The 23869-nt window shown below is 37.0% G+C and overlaps 1 protein-coding gene across 3 annotated transcripts in view; it reads right to left on the reverse strand.

Moving 5' to 3' along the window:
- The window catches only part of LOC114025658 (BDNF/NT-3 growth factors receptor-like), a 412069-nt gene that overhangs the window by 354750 nt on the left and 33450 nt on the right, over positions 1 to 23869 (reverse strand). For all 3 annotated transcript variants that reach the window (XM_027839133.1, XM_027839134.1, XM_027839135.1), the window contains exons 2-3: positions 5570 to 5644; positions 5395 to 5466 (exon numbers count right to left, since the gene is read on the reverse strand). In XM_027839133.1, the coding sequence (XP_027694934.1) occupies positions 5395 to 5466; positions 5570 to 5644 (147 nt within the window). The remainder of the gene's footprint in view (positions 1 to 5394; positions 5467 to 5569; positions 5645 to 23869) is intronic.

Here is a 23869-nt window from a genome sequence, read left to right on the forward strand (position 1 = left end):
TTTCCCCCTAAACTTCTCGCTATCTGCTGAGAAGCCACCAGGCAATAGGAACAGCACATTCTGTAGGGTTGCCAAAAGCACAGTGTAGATTAGTACTACGGGCCAACGTATGATATGACTTTCATGAACTATACTTATTATTATAGCCAAAAGTAAAAGAGAAAGGGGGCAGGGGAGACAGAAAGAAAGAGATAAAAAGAGGCGGATGAAGGGAGAGGGAGAGACAATGACAGAGACCGAGAGAGAAACCAACAAACCTCTTACTGTTTGGTTACACAGCCGTACTAAGGAGCTAATTAATTAGCACCTTCTGAAAGGTCTCTCTAAAATAAAATCACTAGCATTATTCATAGCCCCTAAAGTTATCCTGAGCTTTTGGGTTCTGGCATGGATTTCAGTGACCAGAAGAATGTATCAACTTATCTAGATGTAGTGTTCCCATCCTGAAAGCAAACATGACTATAAATGCCCAGGCCAATTACTGTGATATGCCAAACATGAGAGCAGAAGAGGAGGGGGAGGGGAAGAGGAAAGAATCCAATTTGTATTCCTTCAAGATATAATTTGGAATGAAATGTCTTAAGTGCATGTTTTTAGCTCCGGGCATTTTCTCTGGCTGTCCCCAAGCCTAGACTGTTCTCCCTTCCCAACTCCACCTACTGGCTTCCCTGATCTCCTTTAAGTCCCAGCTAAAATCTCATCTTTTCCAGGAAGCCTTTCCCAACCCCTTTTAATTCTAGTGCCTTCCCTCTGTTAATGACTTCCTATTTAACCTGCATATAATTTACTTTGTATATATTTGTTTGCATGTTTTATCTCCCATTAGATGGTAAGCTCCTTGAGAGCAAGCCTGTTTTTTTTTCAGTTCTTTTTGCATCCCCAGTCATTAGCACAGTGCCTGGCATGCAGTAAGTGCTTAATAAATGTTTATTGATTGATTAATTTTCAAGTTAGTAATGAAATCCTCTGACTAGTATTATTAAGAAGAAGAGATCATTCCACTAATATTTTTGGTACAAGTTTCTTAATCAGATATTTGTCCCTCACCGTGCCAACCTACACCACCTTACAAAGTTATCCAGTGGTGGTAGCACAAGTTGTGGCATGAGGACTCCAATTCAATTGAACAATCATTTATTAGGCTCCTACTATGTTCATAGCACTATATTAAACATTGGAACCTCAGACAGACTGAGACCTTGGAAAGATCTTAGCTTAAAAAGGCTAAGATCTCTCACTGCCTCTGGGGCCATCTCTAGTCATCATGACCTATGTCTCGCCACTGGACTCAGATGAACCTGGAGGAGAGAGTGTGACAGAAGACTTTGCACAGCCCTACTTCACTTAAATACAATTCATTTGTAAGTCATTGATGTCATTGGTCCTCTTCCAGAATGAAGGATAAACAACAATTTGTAAGTAGTAGTAGCTTTCCCACTGAGCACCCAACTGGCCACTTCCAGTTGGACAATTCCTTCCTTCCTCCCTCCCTCCCTCCCTTCCTCCCCTTCCCTCTGTCCACATGGGGAATCATGCTCTTACATGTGGGTGCTCTACCCAAAGGAATATAAATTTTGATTGCTGAAACTTCACAGGATATTTTGGAGTTTGGGGGCTAGGTTTTTCCCCTCTTCCCTACTTATTTATTCTATCTTTTTTTAAAAAACTGGGAAAATAACTCTTTTGTCCCATGTAGTTTCATTTATGATTTCTTGAAATAGAGCTCTGCAAAATCAGCCTTTGCTAAAGCCCATTGGGATTCAAATGGAGCTACTTGACCATGCTTTAAACCCAAATCACTCTGGCTCTCACTGATTGGCCAAAAATAGGTCCCAGCCCAAGCCTGATTTGGTCATTGGGTTTTGATGGCTCAAAGTGAGTGCAAATATCAAATCTTCCCCTCTCAGTTTGATTTTTTTTTTTTGAGTAGGCAAACTAAAAGACATCTTTTGCCTTATTTCTTACTTAACCTTAAATCACTGAATGGGTGTTGCCTCAGACAAATTAAGACCTGGGAAAGACCTTAGCTTAAAAAGGCCAATGTCTCCCACTGCATCTGGAACCATACCCAGTCATCCTGACCTATAGCTTACTACTGGACTTCGATGACCTTGTAAGAGAAAGTGAGGCTCATGACTTGCACAGCTCTGCCTCACTTAAATCCAATTCACTTGTAAGTCAAGACATCACCTTTCTGATGTCATTGGTCCTCTTCAAGAATGAAGGACAAACAACGACACTAAACAACAGAGATGTACGGACAAAGAGAGAAATGGTCCCTGCCCTTAGCAGTCCCTACTATTCTGAGGAGGCCAACCTATTTATCTTTACTCTCTCATCTAAGTCAAAAGTTGCTACTGAGATCTGTGCACTCATGATTAAAATGGATCTTCCTGTTCTCCCAAACTTATAGGCTTCATTTTTGTGAAAAGCATTTTGCATCATATACATAGATGATGCTTTCCACCATTTTTTTCATTTTTACAATCTTGCTGCTTGCTTCCTTGTATAATTGAAAATAATTACTATTATCAATGGAATATCTATAGTTTATTCTGTGAATTTGTGGTATATTCAACCTTCTAGTGGGGCATGTTGGTGTATGCCGGTAATCCCTGTTACTGGGCAAGGCTAAGGCTAATTGGTAGCTCGAGTCAGTGAATTCTGAGGTGCAACAGGACTTAAGCTGATGAGGTACCATCACTAAACCACAAGTATAGTGATCCTCTAGGAACAAAGGGCCACCAGATTACCTGAGAAGAAGCAAATTGGTCCAGCTTAGAAAAACAGATCAAGTTAAAGTTTCCACACTGATCAATATTAGCATCTGGTCTATGAGTGACCACTGCTTTTATAGTCTACATGAGACAGAAAGATCAAATCTTTAAGAAGAACAGTAGTAATCATGATAATTTTTAAAATATTCAGTCTTCCACATATTGGCATTTTAGGAAACTTGATCCTTGTCTGTCTTATCTAAATTTTCTGCTTTAAATTTCAAACTCTTCAAAGGGCTGTAAGTAGATCTTTAGATTCATTTCAGTCACGTAAAGACAACCACTTAATATATTTTATTGCTCTAATCATTCTGCTATATATTGTTAAATGTAAAATACCTTACTAGCTGCGTAACCCTGGGCAAGTCACTTAACCCTGATTGCCTCACAAAAAAAAAAAAAAAAAAGATGCACTGCAGGACTAAAAACCATAATGTTTAAACAAAACAATGCAACAACAGGGAGACAGGCTTAGAACCAGGAAGACCTGAGTTTGACTCCTGCCTCCGTATACTTAATGTGTCCCAGAGTAAGTTATATAACTTCTGTAGGCCTCATGTCCCCAAGTGTAAAATGAGGCAGTTAAGCACAATAAACTCCAAGGTCCCTTGCAGCTCCTGTGGTACTAAGTGGATTGACTGGTCAGCAGAATGAATAAGCCCACTACTGTTAGCTATAGATCTCAGCTTATGACCACTACTCTAGAAAAAAGTGATGTGTTTGGCAAAACAGCTAGTTAAATGGCACTGTTGAGTAATTTGGGTCTAAGGTCAGTTGTAATGAAAATGCCAGAACCCAACTATTGAGGTCATTAATTACACTTAAGTGATTGTATTAGAGCATTCTGACTTTTCCTTCTATCCAACTAATCTGTTGTTTATGTTATCAAAGCCTACGCAGGCATCAGATGTGTACAGGCAAACTGATGGCCCAGCAGCTGCCAAAAAAGTATTCAGAGGAAATGTGTTAATAAAGTTCCTTGGTCTTATCTTACTGTTTACTTTCTATTTTATACATTAATGCTATAAACTTCATTTTCAAAGAAGCATCGTTTTCTCTGACTCCTACAAAACATGAATGAAGTTGCGATATTTTGCTTTGTAAAAATCAGGGTTGCCGCACAATAAACAAATGTCCATGAAACATCCAGTCAACAGAATCTAAAAGAGATCACTCTGCAAGTGACTCAGATTTCAACCTTCCTTTAATAACGCCATGCTAAGCATCACTTCCTAAAAGTAGAATTTAAAGCTGGACTCGGAATTCGGGCGACCTGAGTTCAAGATCCTCCTCTAACAAATTGTAGCTATGTGACCCTGAGCAAGTGACCTAATCTCTCAGGGCCCCAGGAAACTCTCTAAAACTGTAAATTATAAAACACTCACTGCTCTATTTTGGCATAAGGAGTTTTGGTTCCCTACACCAGAGCTATCAAATATCCAGCCCCAAAAATACTCCATGGTAAGCCCAAACTAGATAAAAATGTAATTGGGAAATATTTAACAAAATAAATGAAAATACAATAAAATATAGATAACATTAATATGTGGTTTTCTTAGTCAATGTGTGACCTTCAGAGATTTTTATGTATTATTTAGTGGACCCCATTTCTATTTGGGTTTTGACATCAGTACCCTACAACAATAAAATCACAGGTCTGAACACAAAATAAAAAATAAAGGTAAAAGGCTGGTATGTTAGTTATTTGCATGGCATAAACTTAATTTAGCCTATATTCATTCACCTTCCAAAAATAATTTGACAAAGGCACAACAGGGAAAATTGGGAATGAGGGAGTCAAGAAGTATGATTAGAAGCAACCCTGTATAAATACCCTCTTGCTGCCGCTGTGAAGACCCAGGATGTGGTAATAAGACGTTTCCTAAAGGGAAAATACCTTTTCAGTCTGGTCACAAGGGGAGAACCTCTGCATCAAAGAAGAAACTTCTTGGGGAAAGCCATAACTTATTGACTCTAGGCCATCATCTCACAGGAACAGGCAGTAAACACCCTGCTAATAGTTTCCATTTTCTACATTTCTATTTCACTATAGTCAGCTATACATCAACTTGACTACACCAAAGCACTCTATCTTTTTAATGAGCCTCTAAGCCTTCTCCTTGCCTGCTGATTGATTCTCCCTTCCTCTTTTATCAATGCACTACAGGTGGTTCTAGGAAAATGAAGGTAGTTGTGAAAAGCCCAGTGCAGAGAAATGACCATTAGTGTTAGTGCTCCAAGTCCATTTCTCCCCCAATGCAAAAAGTTTTTCTTCCAAGGAACATATAAAGATTCCAGAGAAAAGAATCAAGGAGTCTCTATTGGGAAACAGTTTTCACATGAGACTCTGCCAATTGGCTTCAGCTCAATACAACACAGAAATGACCCAGAAGTTCAAGAAGGAGAATAAACAGGCTGCTTCTAATACCCTTCTAGTATATTCCCCAAAATATAACGAAATAAGAGCAGATGCTTGTAGGTCATTATCACAGTTATGCTAATCTTTTCAAAAAAAAAGTTTTCAGGTCTTGATTGGGAGAAAAGGGAGGAAAACAGAGGCTAGAGAAGAGTTGTATCTGTTATATACCAGAAAGCAACAGAATTAACTTTTACTCACATGTATTGCAGATTGGGATTTTTCAGAAAGGCTTGAAGAGCCACTGTTCTTAGACCCGATTCCACCACCGTTCTACAGAAACAAATTGCACAAGTATTAGTATCCAATGAGCATAAATTACAACAAAAACAAAAATAAAAGATCTGGGACAGAATGTGGCAATTTGAGTACTCACAGATTTTTCAGCCCCACATATCCTTCCAGGTCATCTTCAGTGATGGACACTAACCTTGGCTGTTTTGCAATATAACTGTAACAAAATACAGAGATAAATTTCTAAATCGGTAGTCTTTTTGACATTTCAAATGGCTTATCCAAATTTTTCTAGCTGCAACACAAAAGAAATCAAGAAGAGAAAGAAGCAAGCTTTTCATTCAAATATTTCAGACCAAGCAGGCCTTCTGCCCTAACACTACCACCATGTTGCTAGATTGTAAATTCCCTGAGGGCAGGAGCTCTGTCTGATTTATCTTTATCTCTCCAACACTGCCACCCAAGTGTATCACACTTACCCAAAGGAGGCACTTTATGTTTGGCGAATGTTTTTAATAAATTAGGAAGGAAATAATGCTAATGATTGAATAATCAGAATCTGGACAATGACATAGAAAATTCCAAGGAGGCACAATTACCAGGAAGCTGTTCTTTCAAATTTCTGAGCTCACTCCTCAGGCTTAACAAGGACAGCTTACATTACTTTTTAAGGTACCAAGAAGCCATAAGAAACCGAATACATATGTATATAAATGTATGTGTGCAATATATATGTAATATATATGTTTGTATACACATACACGTGTGTATTAGGTATATATAGTACATATTTATATGTGTATGTGCATGTATACATATACATATATTGCATGTATACAGACACACACATACACACACGCAGGCACACAAACTAAATATATAACCACTAGTCATGTCTCAAAAGCACCAGGGTTACCTATTCATTCTCATCATAACAGCTAAAAGAACACTTCAAATGAGATAGTACTTGTAAAAGAGCTTTTAGCACAACACCTGGCACAGAGTAGGTCTATATAAATGCTTATTCCCTTCCCTATTTCCTAGTAAAATATCAACCTCATATCAGTATAACCAAATGAATGCATCATTTTCATTTATTTATTCATTTCATTTTACGTATTTATTTTTCTTTATTGAATAGAATGTAAATTCATTGTTGTCATTTTTGCCTTTGTTTTCATTGGGCCTAGTATAGTGCTGTGTATATAATAAGTACTTAATAAATGCTTTGTTAAATTGAGCTGAACTTCAACTCTAACCTTTGAATACATAAAATTTTTTTTAGGTATGAAAGAAAAATTTACATTGATTTCTTTTAATGTGATTCATAGTCTCATAAAACATTATTGTTATCCCAATAAATTATTATTAGCATACTATAAAATATTTTAAAAGCAGTATCAGGATACCCAAATATACATTTGACTCTAAAAAGTTTTAGAGCCAGTGATAAACTACTTTAATATGAAAAATAATTTTAAATTATGTAGAAAAGGCACGCACAAGCAATCTGCTAGGAACTGGGGTCTAAAGATCCAATCCCACCTCTGATATTTACTGCCTAATCTGACTTTGGCTAAATCATTTCCCTACACTTGGCTTCCATTTCCTCAACTATAAAATGAGGGGGTTGGAATTGATGACCTTTAAAGTTTTCTTCCAACTTTAGTTCTATGACCTATGATGGCACAGAGATTTGGAATCAGAAGACCTGGAGTTAAGACCAGTTTCTTCTGCTTACAATGATCTATGTGATGTGGGACAGGTCTCTTAATCTCTGTCTCAGTTTCCTCATTTGTAAAATGAGGCAGTTGGACTTGATTCTCTCTAAGGTTTCTAACAACTGTAAATCCCATGATACTCTGAGTTTCTCCATGAAGCTTACCCTGACCACTGAGATCTTTAAATTCAGCAAAAATTTATTGAGCTCCTATCGTATACAAAGAAATGTGCCAGGAGCTAAGTGGTACAAAAATATAAATGAAACAGCCCCTGTCCTCAAGAGGTTTATGTTCTACTGAGGGATACAATAGGTGCACAGATCTGTCAAGACACTGTCTTCTGAGGGTCTGTAGCACTAATATGACACATCCCACAAATGTTTTGTGTTGTAATTGTTTCTGCATGTATCATATCACCTACTAAGATTGTAAGAGACTATATTTTATACTTCTTGGTGATCCCATAGCATCTGGTACAAGGCCTTGAATAGATACCTAATAAATATCATCTGCTGGGGAAGAAAATGGTTCATTTTCTCACTGTCTCTTCCCTCTCCGGGTATCTTTTCTCTTTCCTCTCAGTAAATTCAGGCATTTGCTCTTTTACTCCACATCAAAATCTGCTCTCATACTCTTAATTTCCACTAAGGAATACACAAATGACTAGTGACTCCTTGAATTTTTTACTTCTTGGGACTTTTTAATGATGATGGAAGTCTTTGGTTAACTAGAAGGATTAAGTTTTGACAATGGGATCTGAAACATCAAATATTATAAGCCCTGCCCTACCTAGCTATGGTCCTCAGAGAGGCCCTAACACTTAATTGAGAAATATCCCAGCCTATAAAAAACAGGGAATGCCCACCTCCTTCATTAGTAGGCCAACATTTTACTTGACCTATAAGAAAAATGGGTAAGATAATTTTCATATTGAACCTGTATGCCATATAGGCATCTGGCACAACAGCTACAGGATATGTTCCTAAGTAGAAGATCCAACCTGAGGCCTTCTTTTAGTTAAATCTTTCAGTTAGTTTTTTTTGAAGTGTAGTCCTGAGAAAGTTCAACTGGGTCCACAGGCTGAATTACTGCTTAAAACAGAGGTTCCCAAACTTATTTGGCCTACCACCCCCTTAAAAAAATAACTCAGGACCCTCCTGGAAATCTACTTTCTTTAATCCTTTAATGTTTTTTTTTAATTCGCATCATTTCAAAAAATATATAAAATATATATTTTAAATGATGCATCTTAAATTTAATAATTTATTGTTAATTTGTGGGTTTTTTCCTGCATTGAAATTTTGATGACTCAATATTGAGTCATGTAACCATATAGCATCATATTGTAAACAAGTCATTATATGCACATATTCCTGCCAATGCATGCTAGACTTCCCACCAATGCACTACATACTCACCTGCCAACACTAGCTTGTTAAGACCTATTGGTGGACTTGACCACTGATTGGTTATAACTTGCATTTTGTGTGTTTATTTGGAAAATAATGTAATCACTATGCCTTTAACTCCATTATACAACACATAAACATGTACCATTTTTTGAAATTTTCTTCTCTTCTTTCTTTATGCTTCCACCGCCCCTTATTTTTATTCAATGCCACCCAATTGTACCTGTGGCTACTATCACCCCCCCTGGATTGTTCCAGCACCCCCCAGGGGACAGTATTACACACTTTGGGAACCTATGGTTAAACTATGGAGACATCTCAACTTCTAGTATATTATTTACATAAGATATTTATTTCTTTTAAAAACACATCAATAACTCCCTCTGATGTTTATCTCCAATTTATCCTGTATTTAGCTTGTTTATACATAGATGTTTGCATGTTGTCTCCCCCATTAGACTACAAGCTCCTCAAGAAGAGGGACTATCTTCTCCCTTTCTTTATATCATCAGTACTTAGCACAATGCTTGGTAGGTGCTTGATAAATGTTCATTGACTGACTGATAAAAACTGGATCCATTGGTCTATTAATTTTGTGAAATATTTTTGTTTGTTTGCTTATATTCCTTCCTCCCCTTTGTCCTTTTACTTAAGCCTTAAATTCCATTAACATCACTGGTAATATCCTTAATTATCCTTAACCTTAGCCCTACCTCCCAACAACTATATCCTATGTGTATCAAGTTAGGTCTTGGGCCTACCTTTATGTGAGTTAAAATGTATCCAAATAAAGACCTATCACTTTAACTATTTCTGGCCTATTTCTTTCTTTTATGAAACCTTCTTTAAGTTCTCAAACTTTCTTTATGGCCAGTTGAGTCAAGATAAAACATTTGTCCACCTTCAGTAAGATTCAAAAATATTCTTATACTTCTCAATACTCCTCAACCTAAATATAGCTTGACTTATCACAAAATAATACCTAAAAGTCATGGAAAACAAAATTATCTGGCAAATAAAACATGCATATTTATAAACAGTAAAGTTAAACAGCACTCCTCATTGCACCCCACCACGCATCTCACCCCTTCAGGAGTTGTCTACCTTCTCCATTCTGCCTTTCACCCCTTGCTAACCAATTAAAAAATGTATGCCATTAGAAATAAGAGAGATTAGTCTTTCAAAGTTGGTCATTTTTACAATGTTGTTATGGTATAAACTATCCTCTGTCTTTGCTCATTTCACTCCTCATCAGTTCACAAAAGTCTCCCCAAGTTTTAATGAAACCATCTCCTGCATCCTTTCTTCCAGCACAGTGGTATTCCATTATATTGAATGAAAGAAGACTATGGGTTGAATTGATACAAACTGTCCCAGAGGGCAGAAGTTGGAGGACTGAGTAAAAATAGCAAAGAAGCCCATTTAGGATTGGGTATAGAAGAATTTTCTAACAATTAGGGCGATCCAACAGTAGAATGGGTTGCTTCAAGAGGAAATGGATTCCTCCTCATGGGAGGTCTTTAAGCAAAAAGATGAATAACCACTTGTCTGGGAGTATATGGCCTCTGAGGTCCTTTTTCAACTCTGAGATTATGTGGTTTTGTGCATGTTCATTCTCTATTTACTGCAGATCAACAGGATAATCTTTGTATATTAAGGAATAGCACATTAATTTTATTTCGTTTATTTGTTAAATGAAAGTGTTTACCTTCTTTCTAAATTGGGATTGTAACAAAGCTCAGCTCTCTCTTAAGACCTGTTTATTATTTTGAAAAAGGAAGAAGTTGCTACTAAAGTACAGAAAAGCAGAGGTCAACTGTTTTAACCCCAAGTTTATCCTCTTGCTTTGTAGGGGGTGGCTCACCCAGGGTTGGTATCATAAGCCTGGAAAACTATCAAAAAGTCCTGAAGCTTCAGCACTCACTGGAAAGTGGTTTGCTTGATTCTCTAATAAACCTATCTTCTTTCTTCTTTAGAGGAAGAGAAGAATCCAAAGTATTTCTATATAAGTCTAGAGGGCTACATTACTGTTTGGGAAAGGTGGTGATCCCTCCAACTCCCACTAGAGAAATAGAAGTTATCTTTGATGGCTTATGGGCTCAGGTATGACTCATGCATGTGATTTTTTTTTTTGTTAAGTTAAATAATTTGTGTTTAATTCTTCATGATCCCATGTGGGGTTTTCTTGGCAAAGATACTGGAGTGGTTTGCCATTTCTTTCTTTAGCTCATTTTACAGATGAGGAAACTAAGGCATACACGGTTAAGTGATTTGCCCAGGTCACACAGCCAGTAGGTGTCTGAGGCCAGACTCAAATTTATGAAGGTGAGTTCTTCTGACTGCAAGCTTGGCACTTCATCCACTGCGCCACCTAGCTACCCCCAAGTTAAAAAAGCCCACTCCATATTCAATGTCTCAATGTCAATAGCTTCTTCTCAATGTTTGGGAAATAAGGATCCTTTTTACTTTTGATGTGGCAACCCAGATGGGAACTAAATTCTGATGTTCCCAAGAGAAATCCCAAAGAATAGATAAACTCTATAAGAGGTCCCCGGGAGGAAATCCAGTTATGATAAACACATACACACATGCACACGCATATACACACTTAATAGTAGCCTTCTTGTGGAAGCGGGGGAGGAGGAAGGGGAAAAAAAAACAAAATAAAAAGTGGATAGCAAAGAACAAAAGAAAACTCACAAGGAAATAAAGAAAAGATGGACAGTTCTGAAGATAATGTGTAGTATTTATTATATAGGCTTTCTTGAAAGGGAAATTTATGGCTGTATTTTTTAATCCTCTCATATTCTGCTGTGTACATGGCAATGTTCTTTTTCTTTTATTATTTTCAATTTAAGTTTTAGTATTTAAGTTTAAAATAAATTAATTTTTAAGAATACATATTAGTTGCAATCTCCTTAACTAGTATGTTTGCAAAGGCAAACTATTAAAGCCTATTCTTCTGCCTCTCCCTCCCCTACATGATACTCCCTTCTATTTTTTGATGGGGAGGCAGCTTGGGAAACACTAGAACTCCCTGCCTCATGTTACCATAGCAGAGCAATGAAAGGACAGCACCAATGAAGAGAATTAGTAAGGCTATCATTACCAAAGTCATGCCCCAGAATTTCCACTCTTGCTGGGGTTCCATTTAAGTAGGAAAGCCAATTTGATGAACCTATAACTTCAGGAAGTTGTGTGTTCAATCAGTGCCACTTTGAACTGCTTAAAAGAATGCCAGAAGGGGATTGTATGTAACAGTTCCACCAGTAATGTCCCTCTTGTTTCTCCTACACAAATAAGCTAAGTGCAGGTGGCCCTACAGTGGGCAAGACCACCAGGTTCTCTACTGCCAGCAATATGACTCTACCTCCACTGCTTCACTGAATTACCTTTCCTGCTGTGCTAACACCCTCAACATCAGAACAATCAGCCCTGATCCGATTTCCCTCCATTTCTTTGTTCATAAAAGCTTACTCTATAGGCTTGAAATTTTCCCACAATGCCAAGCTAGATTCAGCTTCTCAGTGCAGGAAACAACTTGGAGAGATAGTAATATCTTCCATTTAGGTTGAACAAAACAATTGTGGGATCCTGCAGTCACTGGCCACTTGTGGAACAATTATGGCATCTGTGACTCCTTCCCATCCAATCCTCTGATTTTGTGACAAGAGTAAGTAATACTGGGCAGGAACAGCTCCAAGGGTGTATGGTAAGAGCATTTTGGCACTTCTTTGGGAAAAAAAAAAACAATAAACAGAGGAAAGTGATGCAGGAAGAAATAAATAACCACAAAGATATCCACATAAACACTGTGGTCTATAATGCATGAAAATAATACCGCCAAGAGGAATAGGCAGTATAGGATTCCAGATCTCTAGGAATGATAATAAAGAGGAATACTAAGACATCCTTGGGGCTAGAAACAGGATCACTGTAGTTCTGAACAACAAATTCTAATGATATTACCAAATTGTTATATATTACACAAGTGCAGTCAAAATTTTCATTGCTTGAATATAGTCAATATAGACCACTAACATTAATTATAGCTAGCATTTATACAGTATTTTATGATTACAAAGTATTCTACATATATCATTTTATTTGAACTTCATAATAATTCTGAATAGTAAGTGCTACAGGTATTTTTTTCTACCTATTTTACAGATATGGAAACAGACTTAGACAAGTGAAGGGATTTGTCCAGGGTTACATGGCTAGTAAGGAGCAGAGGCAGTACCCAAAATCATGTCTCTGAGTACAAGACCAGTGTTCTTTGCACTCTAACACATTGCTTCTAAAGTGATTAAAATAGGACAGAGCCAATATGGCAGAGTACAGGCTGGGACCCAGTTGAACTCTCCTAACATTCCCCTCCCACAACTTTAAAATTAGACCTCAAATCAAATTTTGGAGCAACACAGTCAACAAAAGGTCAGATGGAGACATTTACCCATCTTAAGACAATTTAAGAGGTCAATAGGAGATGTCTGTAACACTGGGGTAGGTGCAGACCAGGAGAGCAACAAGAGTATCAGCCATAGACTTTGGAGGCAGCTGAGATAGCAGCAGCAGCTTTGGAAGCTCTCAGCCCAGCGACAGTAAGGGGGTCAGACAACTGGTCAGAAAGAGATTAAAGGGGACCCTTTGTTGACACTGGGTACAGCTGGCACTTATTGGTAACTCTATTGTCTATAAATAGTTCTGGGTCGCAGCTCAGTGGCAGAGAGGAGCACCTGTGATTGGGCATAAGGGAGCAAAAGCCCTGGTCACAGTTCCAGGGTCAAGGGGAGTACTAGTACTTGTGGCTGCAGGGCAGGAGGGGAACTGGTCATAGTTCCAAGACCAAGAGGAGCACTAGCAATTGTGGCTGCAGGGGAGCAGGGGCCCTTCATAGGTAAATACCAGAACCCAGACCAGGAAAACAGTGACCACACCTCTCCCAGAATAACACAACCTTGGAAGCACTGAAAACTTGCAGACCCCTAGAACTAGCTCTGAAAACAGCAACACAAAAAAGCCTGAATATTGGGACAGTGCCTCCCCACCTCCAGGTGAGTGGAGCCCAACTTTAACATAAAGTTCAAAGTCAAGACATAAGTGTGAAAATGAGCAAACAACACAAAAAGAACTTGACCATAAAAAAACTACCACTGTGGCAAGGAACACCAAGACATAAACTTAGAAGACAATCATGTGAAAACAGCTACAAGCAAAGCCTCAAAGAAAAATACTAATTGGACCCAAAACTAACAAGAATTCTTGGAAGACTTAAAGGAAAAGGTAAGAGTGGTAGAGAAAAAAAATGGGAAAAGAAATAAGAGTAATATGACAAAACTATGAAAAAATAATTAACAGCTTGGTTTAAAAAAAAGAAACAAAAACTACTGAAGAAAATAACACCTTAAAAAACAGAATTGGCCTAATGGTAAAAGAGGCACAACAATTCACTTAAAAGCAGAATAGGGCAAATGGAAAAAGAGGCACAAAAACTCATTGAAGAAAATAATTCCTTAAAAATTGGAACAGGGCAAGCAGAAGCTAATGACTCCAAGACATCAAAAAACAATAAAATACAGTTGAAAGAATGAAAAAAAAATTGAAGAAAATGTAAAATATCTTATCAGAAAAACAACTGACCTGGAATATAGATCAAGGAGAGATAATTTAAGAATGATTGGACTAAAAAAAAAATAAATTAAAAATAAAAAAAAAGAATGACTGGACTACCTGAAAGCCATGATTAAAAAAAAAAAAAAAGCCTAGACATCATTTTTCAAGAAATTATTGGGGGCAGCTAGGTGGCACAGTGGATAGAGCACCAGCTCTGAAGTCAGGAGGACCTGAGTTCAAATCTGGCCTCAGACCAAACACTTCATACTTACTAACTGTGTGACCCTGGGCAAGTCACTTAACCCCAATTGCCTAAAAATTAAAAAAAAATTAATTAAAAAAATTATCAAGGAAAAATGCCCGAAAATCTTAGATCCAGAGGGTAAAATGGAAATTGAAAGTATTAACCAAATTCTTCCTGAAAGAGATCCCAAAATGAAAACTCCTAGGAATATTAAAGCCAAGTTCCAAAGCTCACAGGTCAAGGAGAAATATTGCAAATAAACAAAAAGAAACAATTCAAATATTGTGGAACTACAGTCAGAATCACACAAAATTTAGAACTTTAACATTAAAGGAGTGGAGAGCTTGGAATATGATATTCCAGAAGACAAAGGAGCTAAGATTACAACCAAAACAACTCAGCAAAGCTGAGTGCAATCATTCAGGAAAAATAATGGATATTTAATTAAATAGAGGATTTCTAAACATTCATAATGAAAAGACCGGAGTTGAAGAGAAAAGTTGACATTCAAACAGAAGACTCAAGAGAAGCATAAAAAGATAAACATAAAATAGTAATCATAAGGGACTCAATAAAGCAAACTGTTTACATTACTACATGGGAAGTTGATACATGTAACTCCTAAGAACTTTATCATTATTAGGAAAGTTAGAAGGAGTCTACATAGACAGGGCATGGGTGTTTGTCAGTTATGGCAGGAAGATCTTTTTTTAAAAAAATGTAGAGGGGAGATAGAGGGATGCACTGAGAGAAGGGGGAAGGGAAAGGTAGAATCTGGACAATTGTCTCCTATAAAAGAGGTATGCAAGGAAGAGCTTTTATAGTGAAGGGTAAAATGGGGGAGGGTAGTGCTTAAATCTCATTCTCATCAAAATTTGTTCAAAGATGGAAAAATATATACGCATATACACATACATATATATGTAATATACAGACACACTCACACAAACACATATTCAGTTTGGAATAGAAATCCATCTTACTCAATAAGGAAATAGGAGGAGAAGGGGATAAGAAATATGGCAGGGGGGAGAAACAAAAAGGAGGATGGATTAAGAGAGGCAGTCACTAGAAGCAAAACAGACCTTTGAGGAAAGACATGATAAAAAGAAAGAGAAAAGGATAAACAGAAGAAATAGGATAGAGGCAAATACACAATTAGTAATCATAACTGTGAATGTGATGAGCTAACTCATAAAATGGAAGTAGATAGTAGAAGGATTAAAAACTAGATTCTAACAATATGTTGTATATAAGAGACACACTTGAAACAGAAAGACACACAGAGTTAAAAATAAAGGGCTGGAGAAAAATCTATTGTGCTTCAGCTGAAGTAAAAAAGGTAGGGGTAACAATCATAATTTCAGATAAAACAAAAGCAAAAATAGACATAATTAAGAGAGATAACAAGGGAAACTACATTATGCTAAAAGATACCATGGACAATGAAATAGTATCAAAAAATTTTACACAAGTTTCTCTGATAAAAGCCTCACTTTTTTCAAATATATTGAGAACTGAATCAAATTTATAAAAATAAGAGCCATTCCCCAATTGGTAAATGGTCAAGGAATATGAACAGGATGTTTTCTGAAGAAAAAGTAAAAGTTATCTCTGGTATTATAAAAATGCTCTAAATCATTATTGATTAGAGAAAGATAAATCGAAACAGCTCTGAGCTACCACCTCACATCTATCAGAAATGACAAATGCTGGTGAAGATAAGGGAAAACAGGTACATCAATGAACTGTTGGTGATGTTATAAACTAGTCCAGTCATTCTGAAGAACAATCTGGAATGATGCCCAAAAGGCTATAAAACTGGGCATACCTTTTGATCCAGAAATACCACTACTAAGTCTGCATCCCAAAAAAATCAAAGAAAAAGGAAAAGGACCCATATGTATAAAATATTTATAGCAGCACTTTTTGCAGTGGCAAAGAATTGGAAATTGAGGGGATGTTCATCAGTTGGGGAATGGCTGTACAAGTTGTGACATATGATTATGATGGAGAACTACTGTGCTGTAAGAAATGATGGTGGTTATGGGGGTGTTCCAGAAAAAAAACATGGCAAGACCTATATGGAATAATGTAAAATTGAAGTGAAAAGAACCAGGAGATCCTTGTGCACCATAACAGCAATGATATAATGACGATCAACTACTAATGACTTGGCTATTCTAATCAATACAATGATCTGAGATAATTCCAAAGAACTCATGATGAAAAAATGCTATCCACCTCCAGAGAGAGAACTGATGAACTCTGAGTGCAAACTGAAGTATAACTTTCTTGCTTTATTTTTTTTGCTTTGTTTTGTGATATGGCTAATGTGGAAATACGTTTTGCATGATTTTACATGTATAATTGATATCTCGTTCACCTTCACAATGGGTGGGGGAGGGGTTGGAGGGAGGGAAAGACTTGAATTTTAAAAAAGAATGTTAAAATAAATAAAGACTACTTTTTAAAAAATAAAGTGATTAAAGTGACTTACTCCTCTTAATTTATCTTTTCATTTAAATTACTCTCTTAACAAAAGAGGGATTCTAGAACAAAGTACCCCCCATCACCACTGATTCTCTGCAGAAATAGATATCTTCATGCAATCAGCAACACTGGACACAGACAATACTATAGACTAGATTTCATTTCATTACATGATCAGTGTAGCCTTCCCGAGTCTATCCTATGGTTGAGTTAACAAAGATGATTCTGAGTGGATAGCAAATGGCTATGTAGTGGGGAAGTGGGGAGACAGCTGCTCAGGACCCTCTTCTAAAGGATTAGCCATGATGTAGGTGGCCTTTAAAAAAATCATGTAGAGTTTCAGTAAAGATGGTTGCATGAATGGTGTCAAAGGAGAACAGGTCTGACACATGTACTCTAGAAAAAGATATGAAAAAAAGAGCACTAGACCAAATAGTGATCATGCAATTTAAAGAGAAACTATATTAAGTTCCTTTATCCAGTTCAGAACTTCACAAAAAGAAAGCCTGAGGGCTCTGCAAAAGTGATCCTGCAAGGAAAGTCAACATGAGCACTCACAAATAAGCCAGGAGCTTACTAGGGTAGACCAGAGATGATCCACTGGATCTGTCAATCTGTTAGTAAATAAACATTTATTAAGCACTACTATGTATTAAATATGTACTAGTATTAAACCCTTTATGTGCCAGGCACTGTGCTGGAAGCATAAAGAAGAGTAAAAGATGATCCTTGCTCTCAAAAAATTCACAGTCTAATGGGAGAGACAATATGCAAGCAACTATGTACAACCAAACTATATACAAGAGAAATTGGAAATAATCAACACAGGGAAAGCACTAGGATTAAGAGGGATTAGGAAAGGCTTCCTATTGAAGATAGGATCATCATATTTTGTAGAATTGGAAGGAAGTTGTCTAGTCCAATTTCTTGATTTTACAGTTGAGGAGACTGAGTCATAGAAAGTAATTTGCCCAGAGTCACACAAGTAGTAATTGGCAAAGCTGGGATATGAGCCCAGGTCATCTAACTCCAAATTCATTATTCTTTCTTCTGAACCATCCTGCCTCTCCTGAAGCTGACAACATTCTGTACCTAAAGGCAGAGAGGCTATAGTTCTCACACAAGGAAATTCCAAGCTGGGCCAAAACCCACAATAATGTGACCACAGATCTACCAGTACAGGGTAGGATGCCAATAGCACTTTGCCTGGAAAGCCCCAAGGATACTAGAAGGAGGTTCACACCACTGAACTTCAGACACTACAGAAGATACTAGAAAACTCAGGGTTCCGAACCTGAAAAATGGTGGGAGAGAACTGAAACATGCCAAAACTCAAAGCAAAGACACAACAAGGGAAGTGAAAGCCAGAAGCAAGGACACAGGAAACCAAGGTCAGGACACTCAAGTTTAACGACCCTATCCAAGAGTACAGGATTTGTGGCCCTAACACAAAGTCCCAAATTGAGTACTAGAGAAAAGAATAAACAATGACATCAAACAATGTAAGGAAGTATTATGGATTATGGATCCAAAGATACCCAAAAGACAAACTTAGAAGGAAATAGTAACTATCCAACAACTACAAACAAAGCCTCAGAAAAAATTGTGTCTTGGCCACAAGATTATCTGGAAAAAGTGAAGATCTTAAACATGTGATTGGAAAGAGAATAAAGAGTTTAGAACTTAAGGTATAAAATTTTATTGAAGTAACAGACTCCCTGAAAACTGGAATGGAGCAAACAGAAATATTACAACAAAATCCAAAGATTAAAAAAGTAGAAGAAAATGTAAAACATATACTATTAAAAATAGCTTACATGGAAAACAGAACAAGGAAAAATAACTTAAGGATCATCAGACACTGAAAATCATAACCAACATATAAGTAAATGACATTTTGAGACCCTCAAAACAAAACAAAAGAGTTTAGTATTTCAAGAAACAATAAACAGAAATTCTCTAGATCTATTAGAACAGAAAAGTAAAGTAGGGGGGAAATAATCCACTGGTCAATTTCTTTTTATAAAAAAATTGATGGAAACTCCCAGTAAATATTATTGCCAAAATTTAGAGCTTCCAAATCAAAGAAAAAATTGCAAGTAACCAGAAAAAGAGTCCAAGTAGCAAAGAAGCAGTCAGAATCACATAAGATTTGGTAGCTACTACTATAATGGTGAGAAAATGTTAGAATACAATACCCCCAAAAAAAGATAAAAGCTTACAACCAAAAATACTTTACCCTACAAAACTAAATACAATACTACAGGATGAACAAGGACCTTTAACGTCAGAGAAGACTTTCAAAAATTCTTGATGAAAAGAGAAAAGCTGAGTAGAAACTTTAAAATGCAAACACAAGAGTCAAGAAAAGCTATAACAGTAAATATATGTGAGGGATAAGAAGGGGTTATATGCTGATAATACACTTATATTAAAACTGGAGGTGAAGAAACAATTGTCTATGAAGACAATGTTTTCAAGAGCCAGAGAGAGAATTAACAGAGAAGACCTTGTTTTGTTTTGAGGGTGTTAAAAGGGGAAAAAATATAGGGAAAGAGGCATAGATGAGGGAAGGAGGAAGGAGATGAAAATTGCTAGTTTTCATAGGGTACTTGAGAAGAATATTATACATAGAGGAATGGAGAAATCAGAAATTACACAAATCTCATTCTTATCTGAACTAGGCAAAGGAGGGTTGAACACATATTTTCTTTAAGATTTTGGTGTAGAAGTACATTAAATTCAACAGGAAGGGGTAAGGAGAATACAGTTAGGGAGAGAATAGTCACAATAAAAACAAAATTCAACTTTGGAAAATGGATTGTGAATGAGGATTAAAAAGAAAAAGAGAAAGGGCAAGAACAAATAATCAGGGCATGGGTAAGAACAAGAGAGAAAAGGCAGCAGAGTGGAAGTACATCTCTTCAATTACAGATCACTAGTTATGATCACACTACTCTTTGATCTTTTTCTTTGTAAAGAGTTAGGCATGAACAATTCTTTGAAGAAGGTATATGGACAAAGAAAGAGAAAAGGATTAAAGAACAAGATGGAGAATCATCGACAATTAAGAATAACTGTGGACATAAATAGGATGAAAATGTAAAGGACAGCAAAATAGATCAGAAAGCAGAATCCAACAAAATATTGGTTACAAGAAACACAATTGAAAGATAAAGGACTGATGCAGAGTTAAAGAAAAGAGCTAAAGCAGAATTTATGATGCTTTAGTAGAAAGAAATTATGGACTTGAATTGAATTTTAGAAAAAATTAGAAATGATACATCCCTGATGATTGCCAAATGGGAATAGAAAGTATTATACATATTTCTCAGATGCATGCAGCACATTTGAAAACCTGACCATGTGCTAGGGCAAAAATAAAGGCAGAAATATTAAACATCTTACATTGCTCCAATCTTAGCTATAAAGGTAAATGTACCAGTGTGACTCATGGGGTATGATTTTGGAGGTTAGGCCCCCCCATAGTCCTTTGAACCCTTGGTAGTAGTCACTCCCTTTGGGGCCCAACTTGCAACCCATGATTGTGAGTTCTCTAGTAACACTAGATTGAGCAGCATCCTTCATCTGAAAAATGACAGGGTTGGACTAAATGATCTGAGAGATAGATGCCAACAGAACATAAGCTCCTTGGTGGCCGTAACCATTTTATTTCTGTATTTTTGCCCCGAATTAGTGGCATGGCACCTTGCAATCAGTAGAGATTACAGAACTGAGGTAGAAGGGATTTCATAATATCGGCTGATGCAATTCCTTAATTTGACAGTTAGGGGAACCAAACTTAAGTAACTCACCCAAGGTCATACAAGCAGTGTCAGAGGCAAGTTTTACACCAAAGTCCTCTGACTCTAGAGCCATTGCTCTTTCTAGTGTATGAAGCTACTTAATAAAAGCTTATTGGATAAATTAAGGTGCCTACCTGCCTTCTAACTCTAAAATCTCTTGATCACTACTTCCATAAGGATGTATAGGTATTGTTGTTGACCCAGTAGAGCAGAAGGATGTCTCCTAGAGCAGGCCATTGGGTTGCTCTTAAGTGTGGAATTCAAAGGATTAAAAAAGAAGCCTGGGGCAGCCATGGGATGCAGTAGATAAAGCACCAACCTCATACATTTACTAGCTGCGTGGCCCTAGGTGAATCACTTAACCCTGTTTGCCTCAGTTTCTTCATCTGTAAAATGACCCGGAGAAGGAAATGGCAAACCACTCCAACATCTCTGCCAAGAAAACCCCAAATGGTGTCATGAAGAGTTGGACACAACTGAAATGACTGAACACTAAAAAAAGAAGCCTAATGAAACTACTGAACCCTTTGGTAATCGGTGAGGAAGTGAGGTGAGCACAGGTCTTGGCATCTAGTTTCCTGGCCTACATAAATTCAAACTGCCTGGCTATCCAGTCTCCATTCTTTGACCTTGACTCCACTGCCCCCAGGATCTGAGAGGAAACAAGAGGACTAAGACAGATAGATGTTGGCTTGCCACCTAATGATGACTCCCACGTTCCTTGACACATGTTGATTTGAACCAGTCCTCACTTGTTGCATCACTGACTGCACCTGACTAAAGTCACAGCAACCTCAGAGTATTGTCCATTCTTTTTCCCTCATTAGCCATCTTGTGAAAGAAAACACAGACTGAAAACAACAACAATATGAAAAAAATAAAGAAAGTGGAAAATAGTATATTTGATCTGCATCCAGACTCCATCAGTTCTTTATCTGGAGGTAGAGTACATTTTTCATCACGAGTCTTTTGAATTGTCTTGTTTCATTGTATTGCTGAGAATAGCCAAGTCATTCATAGCTGATCATTGTACAATATTGCTGTTAGTGTATACAATGGTCTCCTGGTTCTGCTCATTTCACTTTGCATCAATTCACGTAAGTCTTTCCAGATTTTTCTGAAATCAGCCTGCTCATCACTTCTCATAGCACAACACTGTTCCATTACAATCATATATCATTGTTCAGCCATTCCTCAATTGTTGGACATCTCAGTTTCTAATTCTTTGACACCACAAAAAGAACTGCTCTAAATATTTATGTACAAATAGATCCTTTTCCTTACTTTTTGGGATACAGACCTAGTAGTGGCATTGCTGGATCAAAGGGTATGCACACATTTCCACTCTTAAAGATTTTTAAAAGTCTGGGTCAAGCAGTTAATTCTTCAAGCCTCTCCCACTAGATTTTGTTATGTAATTCTTTCCAAAAAATATTCCCCATCCCTCACACAGAGTCCTAAAATTGCATAATTCTTTAAGACTGAACCCTATGTCAAATCATGCTTTCTTGACAAATCTTGTCTCCAAAAGGGCTTTCCTTCTCTAAGAAAGAAAAAGAAGAATGTAGCATTCTGTGACAAGCAAGGAAATGTGCAGCCTCCCTATCGCCACTAATTCTCTTAACTTTCCAAAGGGATTAATTTGAATGGATGGCGAAAACCCAGACAGAATTTAGTCATTTGCTCCTTATTACCTCAAAGCTCAACTGTGCAACACGTAACCAGAATTACATCTTTTAACTTCTTCTGTTATAGTCTGGGAACTTAATTTTTTAAAAATCTTCCCTTCCTCCATTTCCAGTCTCAGCCAAACTAAGCTAATTGCTATGTCCCAAAGTTAATATTTCATCTTCTGCCTATGGACATGAACATAGTCTTTCTCTCATGCCTGGAATGCACTCCCTCCTCACCTCTACCTGTTAAAGTTTTATTCCCTCAAGATTTGTGGATTGATTTAATTCATTTATTTAATTCAAACATTCAAGTACCTACAGTCTACAGCTAGGTGTTGGGGTGGGGGAGAGTTAAAACAAGACTTCTGACCCCAAGGAGCTTATAATTTAGTTAAGGAAATAGAATTGATACATAAAATTGGTACAACTCAAGTTAGATTATAAGTAGAAAGGAGAGGTTTTAAAAAAAGACTGTGAAAGATGACTTTCAACTGAGAAATTCAGAAAAAGCTCCATGAAAAGAAGGTACCTGAGCTGGACCAATGAGGATAGGAAGAATTTTGATAGTCAAAAGTTCAAGAGATGAAGGGAGGTACATTTTGATCATATGGGGACAACATAAGTAAAGGCAGAAGAGAGAGAAAGGTACTGGGAAATAAATCAGTATCATTAAAGCAGAGATTTTTATCTTTTTATGTCATGGAATGTTTTGGCACTCTGGTTAAGTCTATAGATTGCTTTTCAGAATAATGTTTTTAAATGAATAAAATCCAAAGGAAATCAATTATATTGGAATATAGCTATCAAAATATTTTTAAAAACAAGTTCACAAATCCCAAGTTGAGAATCTCTGCTTTAAAAAGTAATAAAATATTTGCTAAGAGAACTGAGGAAGAAGCAATTTATTTGGAATCAGAGGTCCAGAGTTTGATCCCAGGCTCCATTATTAACTGTGTGACTTTGGACGAGTCATTCAACTCTCTGGGTCTCCATTTCTTCATCTATAAGGAGTTGAACTAAATGTCTATGGTCACTTCTAATTTCAAATTTATGATTCTATGAGAAAAATGAAAAGTTGGCACTCCTTACTGTTTCCTATTACCTAGCTCTCTGTTCTCATTGTCCTAACTGTCCCCTTTTCATCTTCATTCACATTTAAGGTCATTCTTAACCCTGTGTCATCTTGTTTTCCTTACAATATATCCCCTATAGCTCAAGAGGACAAAAAGAGTACTGTTTGCCAGATTTCCACTCTTCTATCACACATTTTTCTCATAGTTCAAAGCCTCTGTTCTGTCCTGGGAAGTTTGTGGTAATGTGTATTCTGAATCAAGGGTCACTCTAATAAATGTGGACAAAAATATTTAATCATCCACCCTGGTTTCTGAAACACTGAAGAAATGCGCTACACAAATGACTTACAGCAAAAAAAAAAAATGTAGGACTTTTCCCCTTCATCTTTCAGAGAATAAAATAGGCA

This window comes from Vombatus ursinus, unplaced genomic scaffold (assembly GCF_900497805.2).
Source record: "Vombatus ursinus unplaced genomic scaffold, bare-nosed wombat genome assembly UNPS02014832.1, whole genome shotgun sequence".
NCBI lineage: Eukaryota > Metazoa > Chordata > Mammalia > Diprotodontia > Vombatidae > Vombatus > Vombatus ursinus.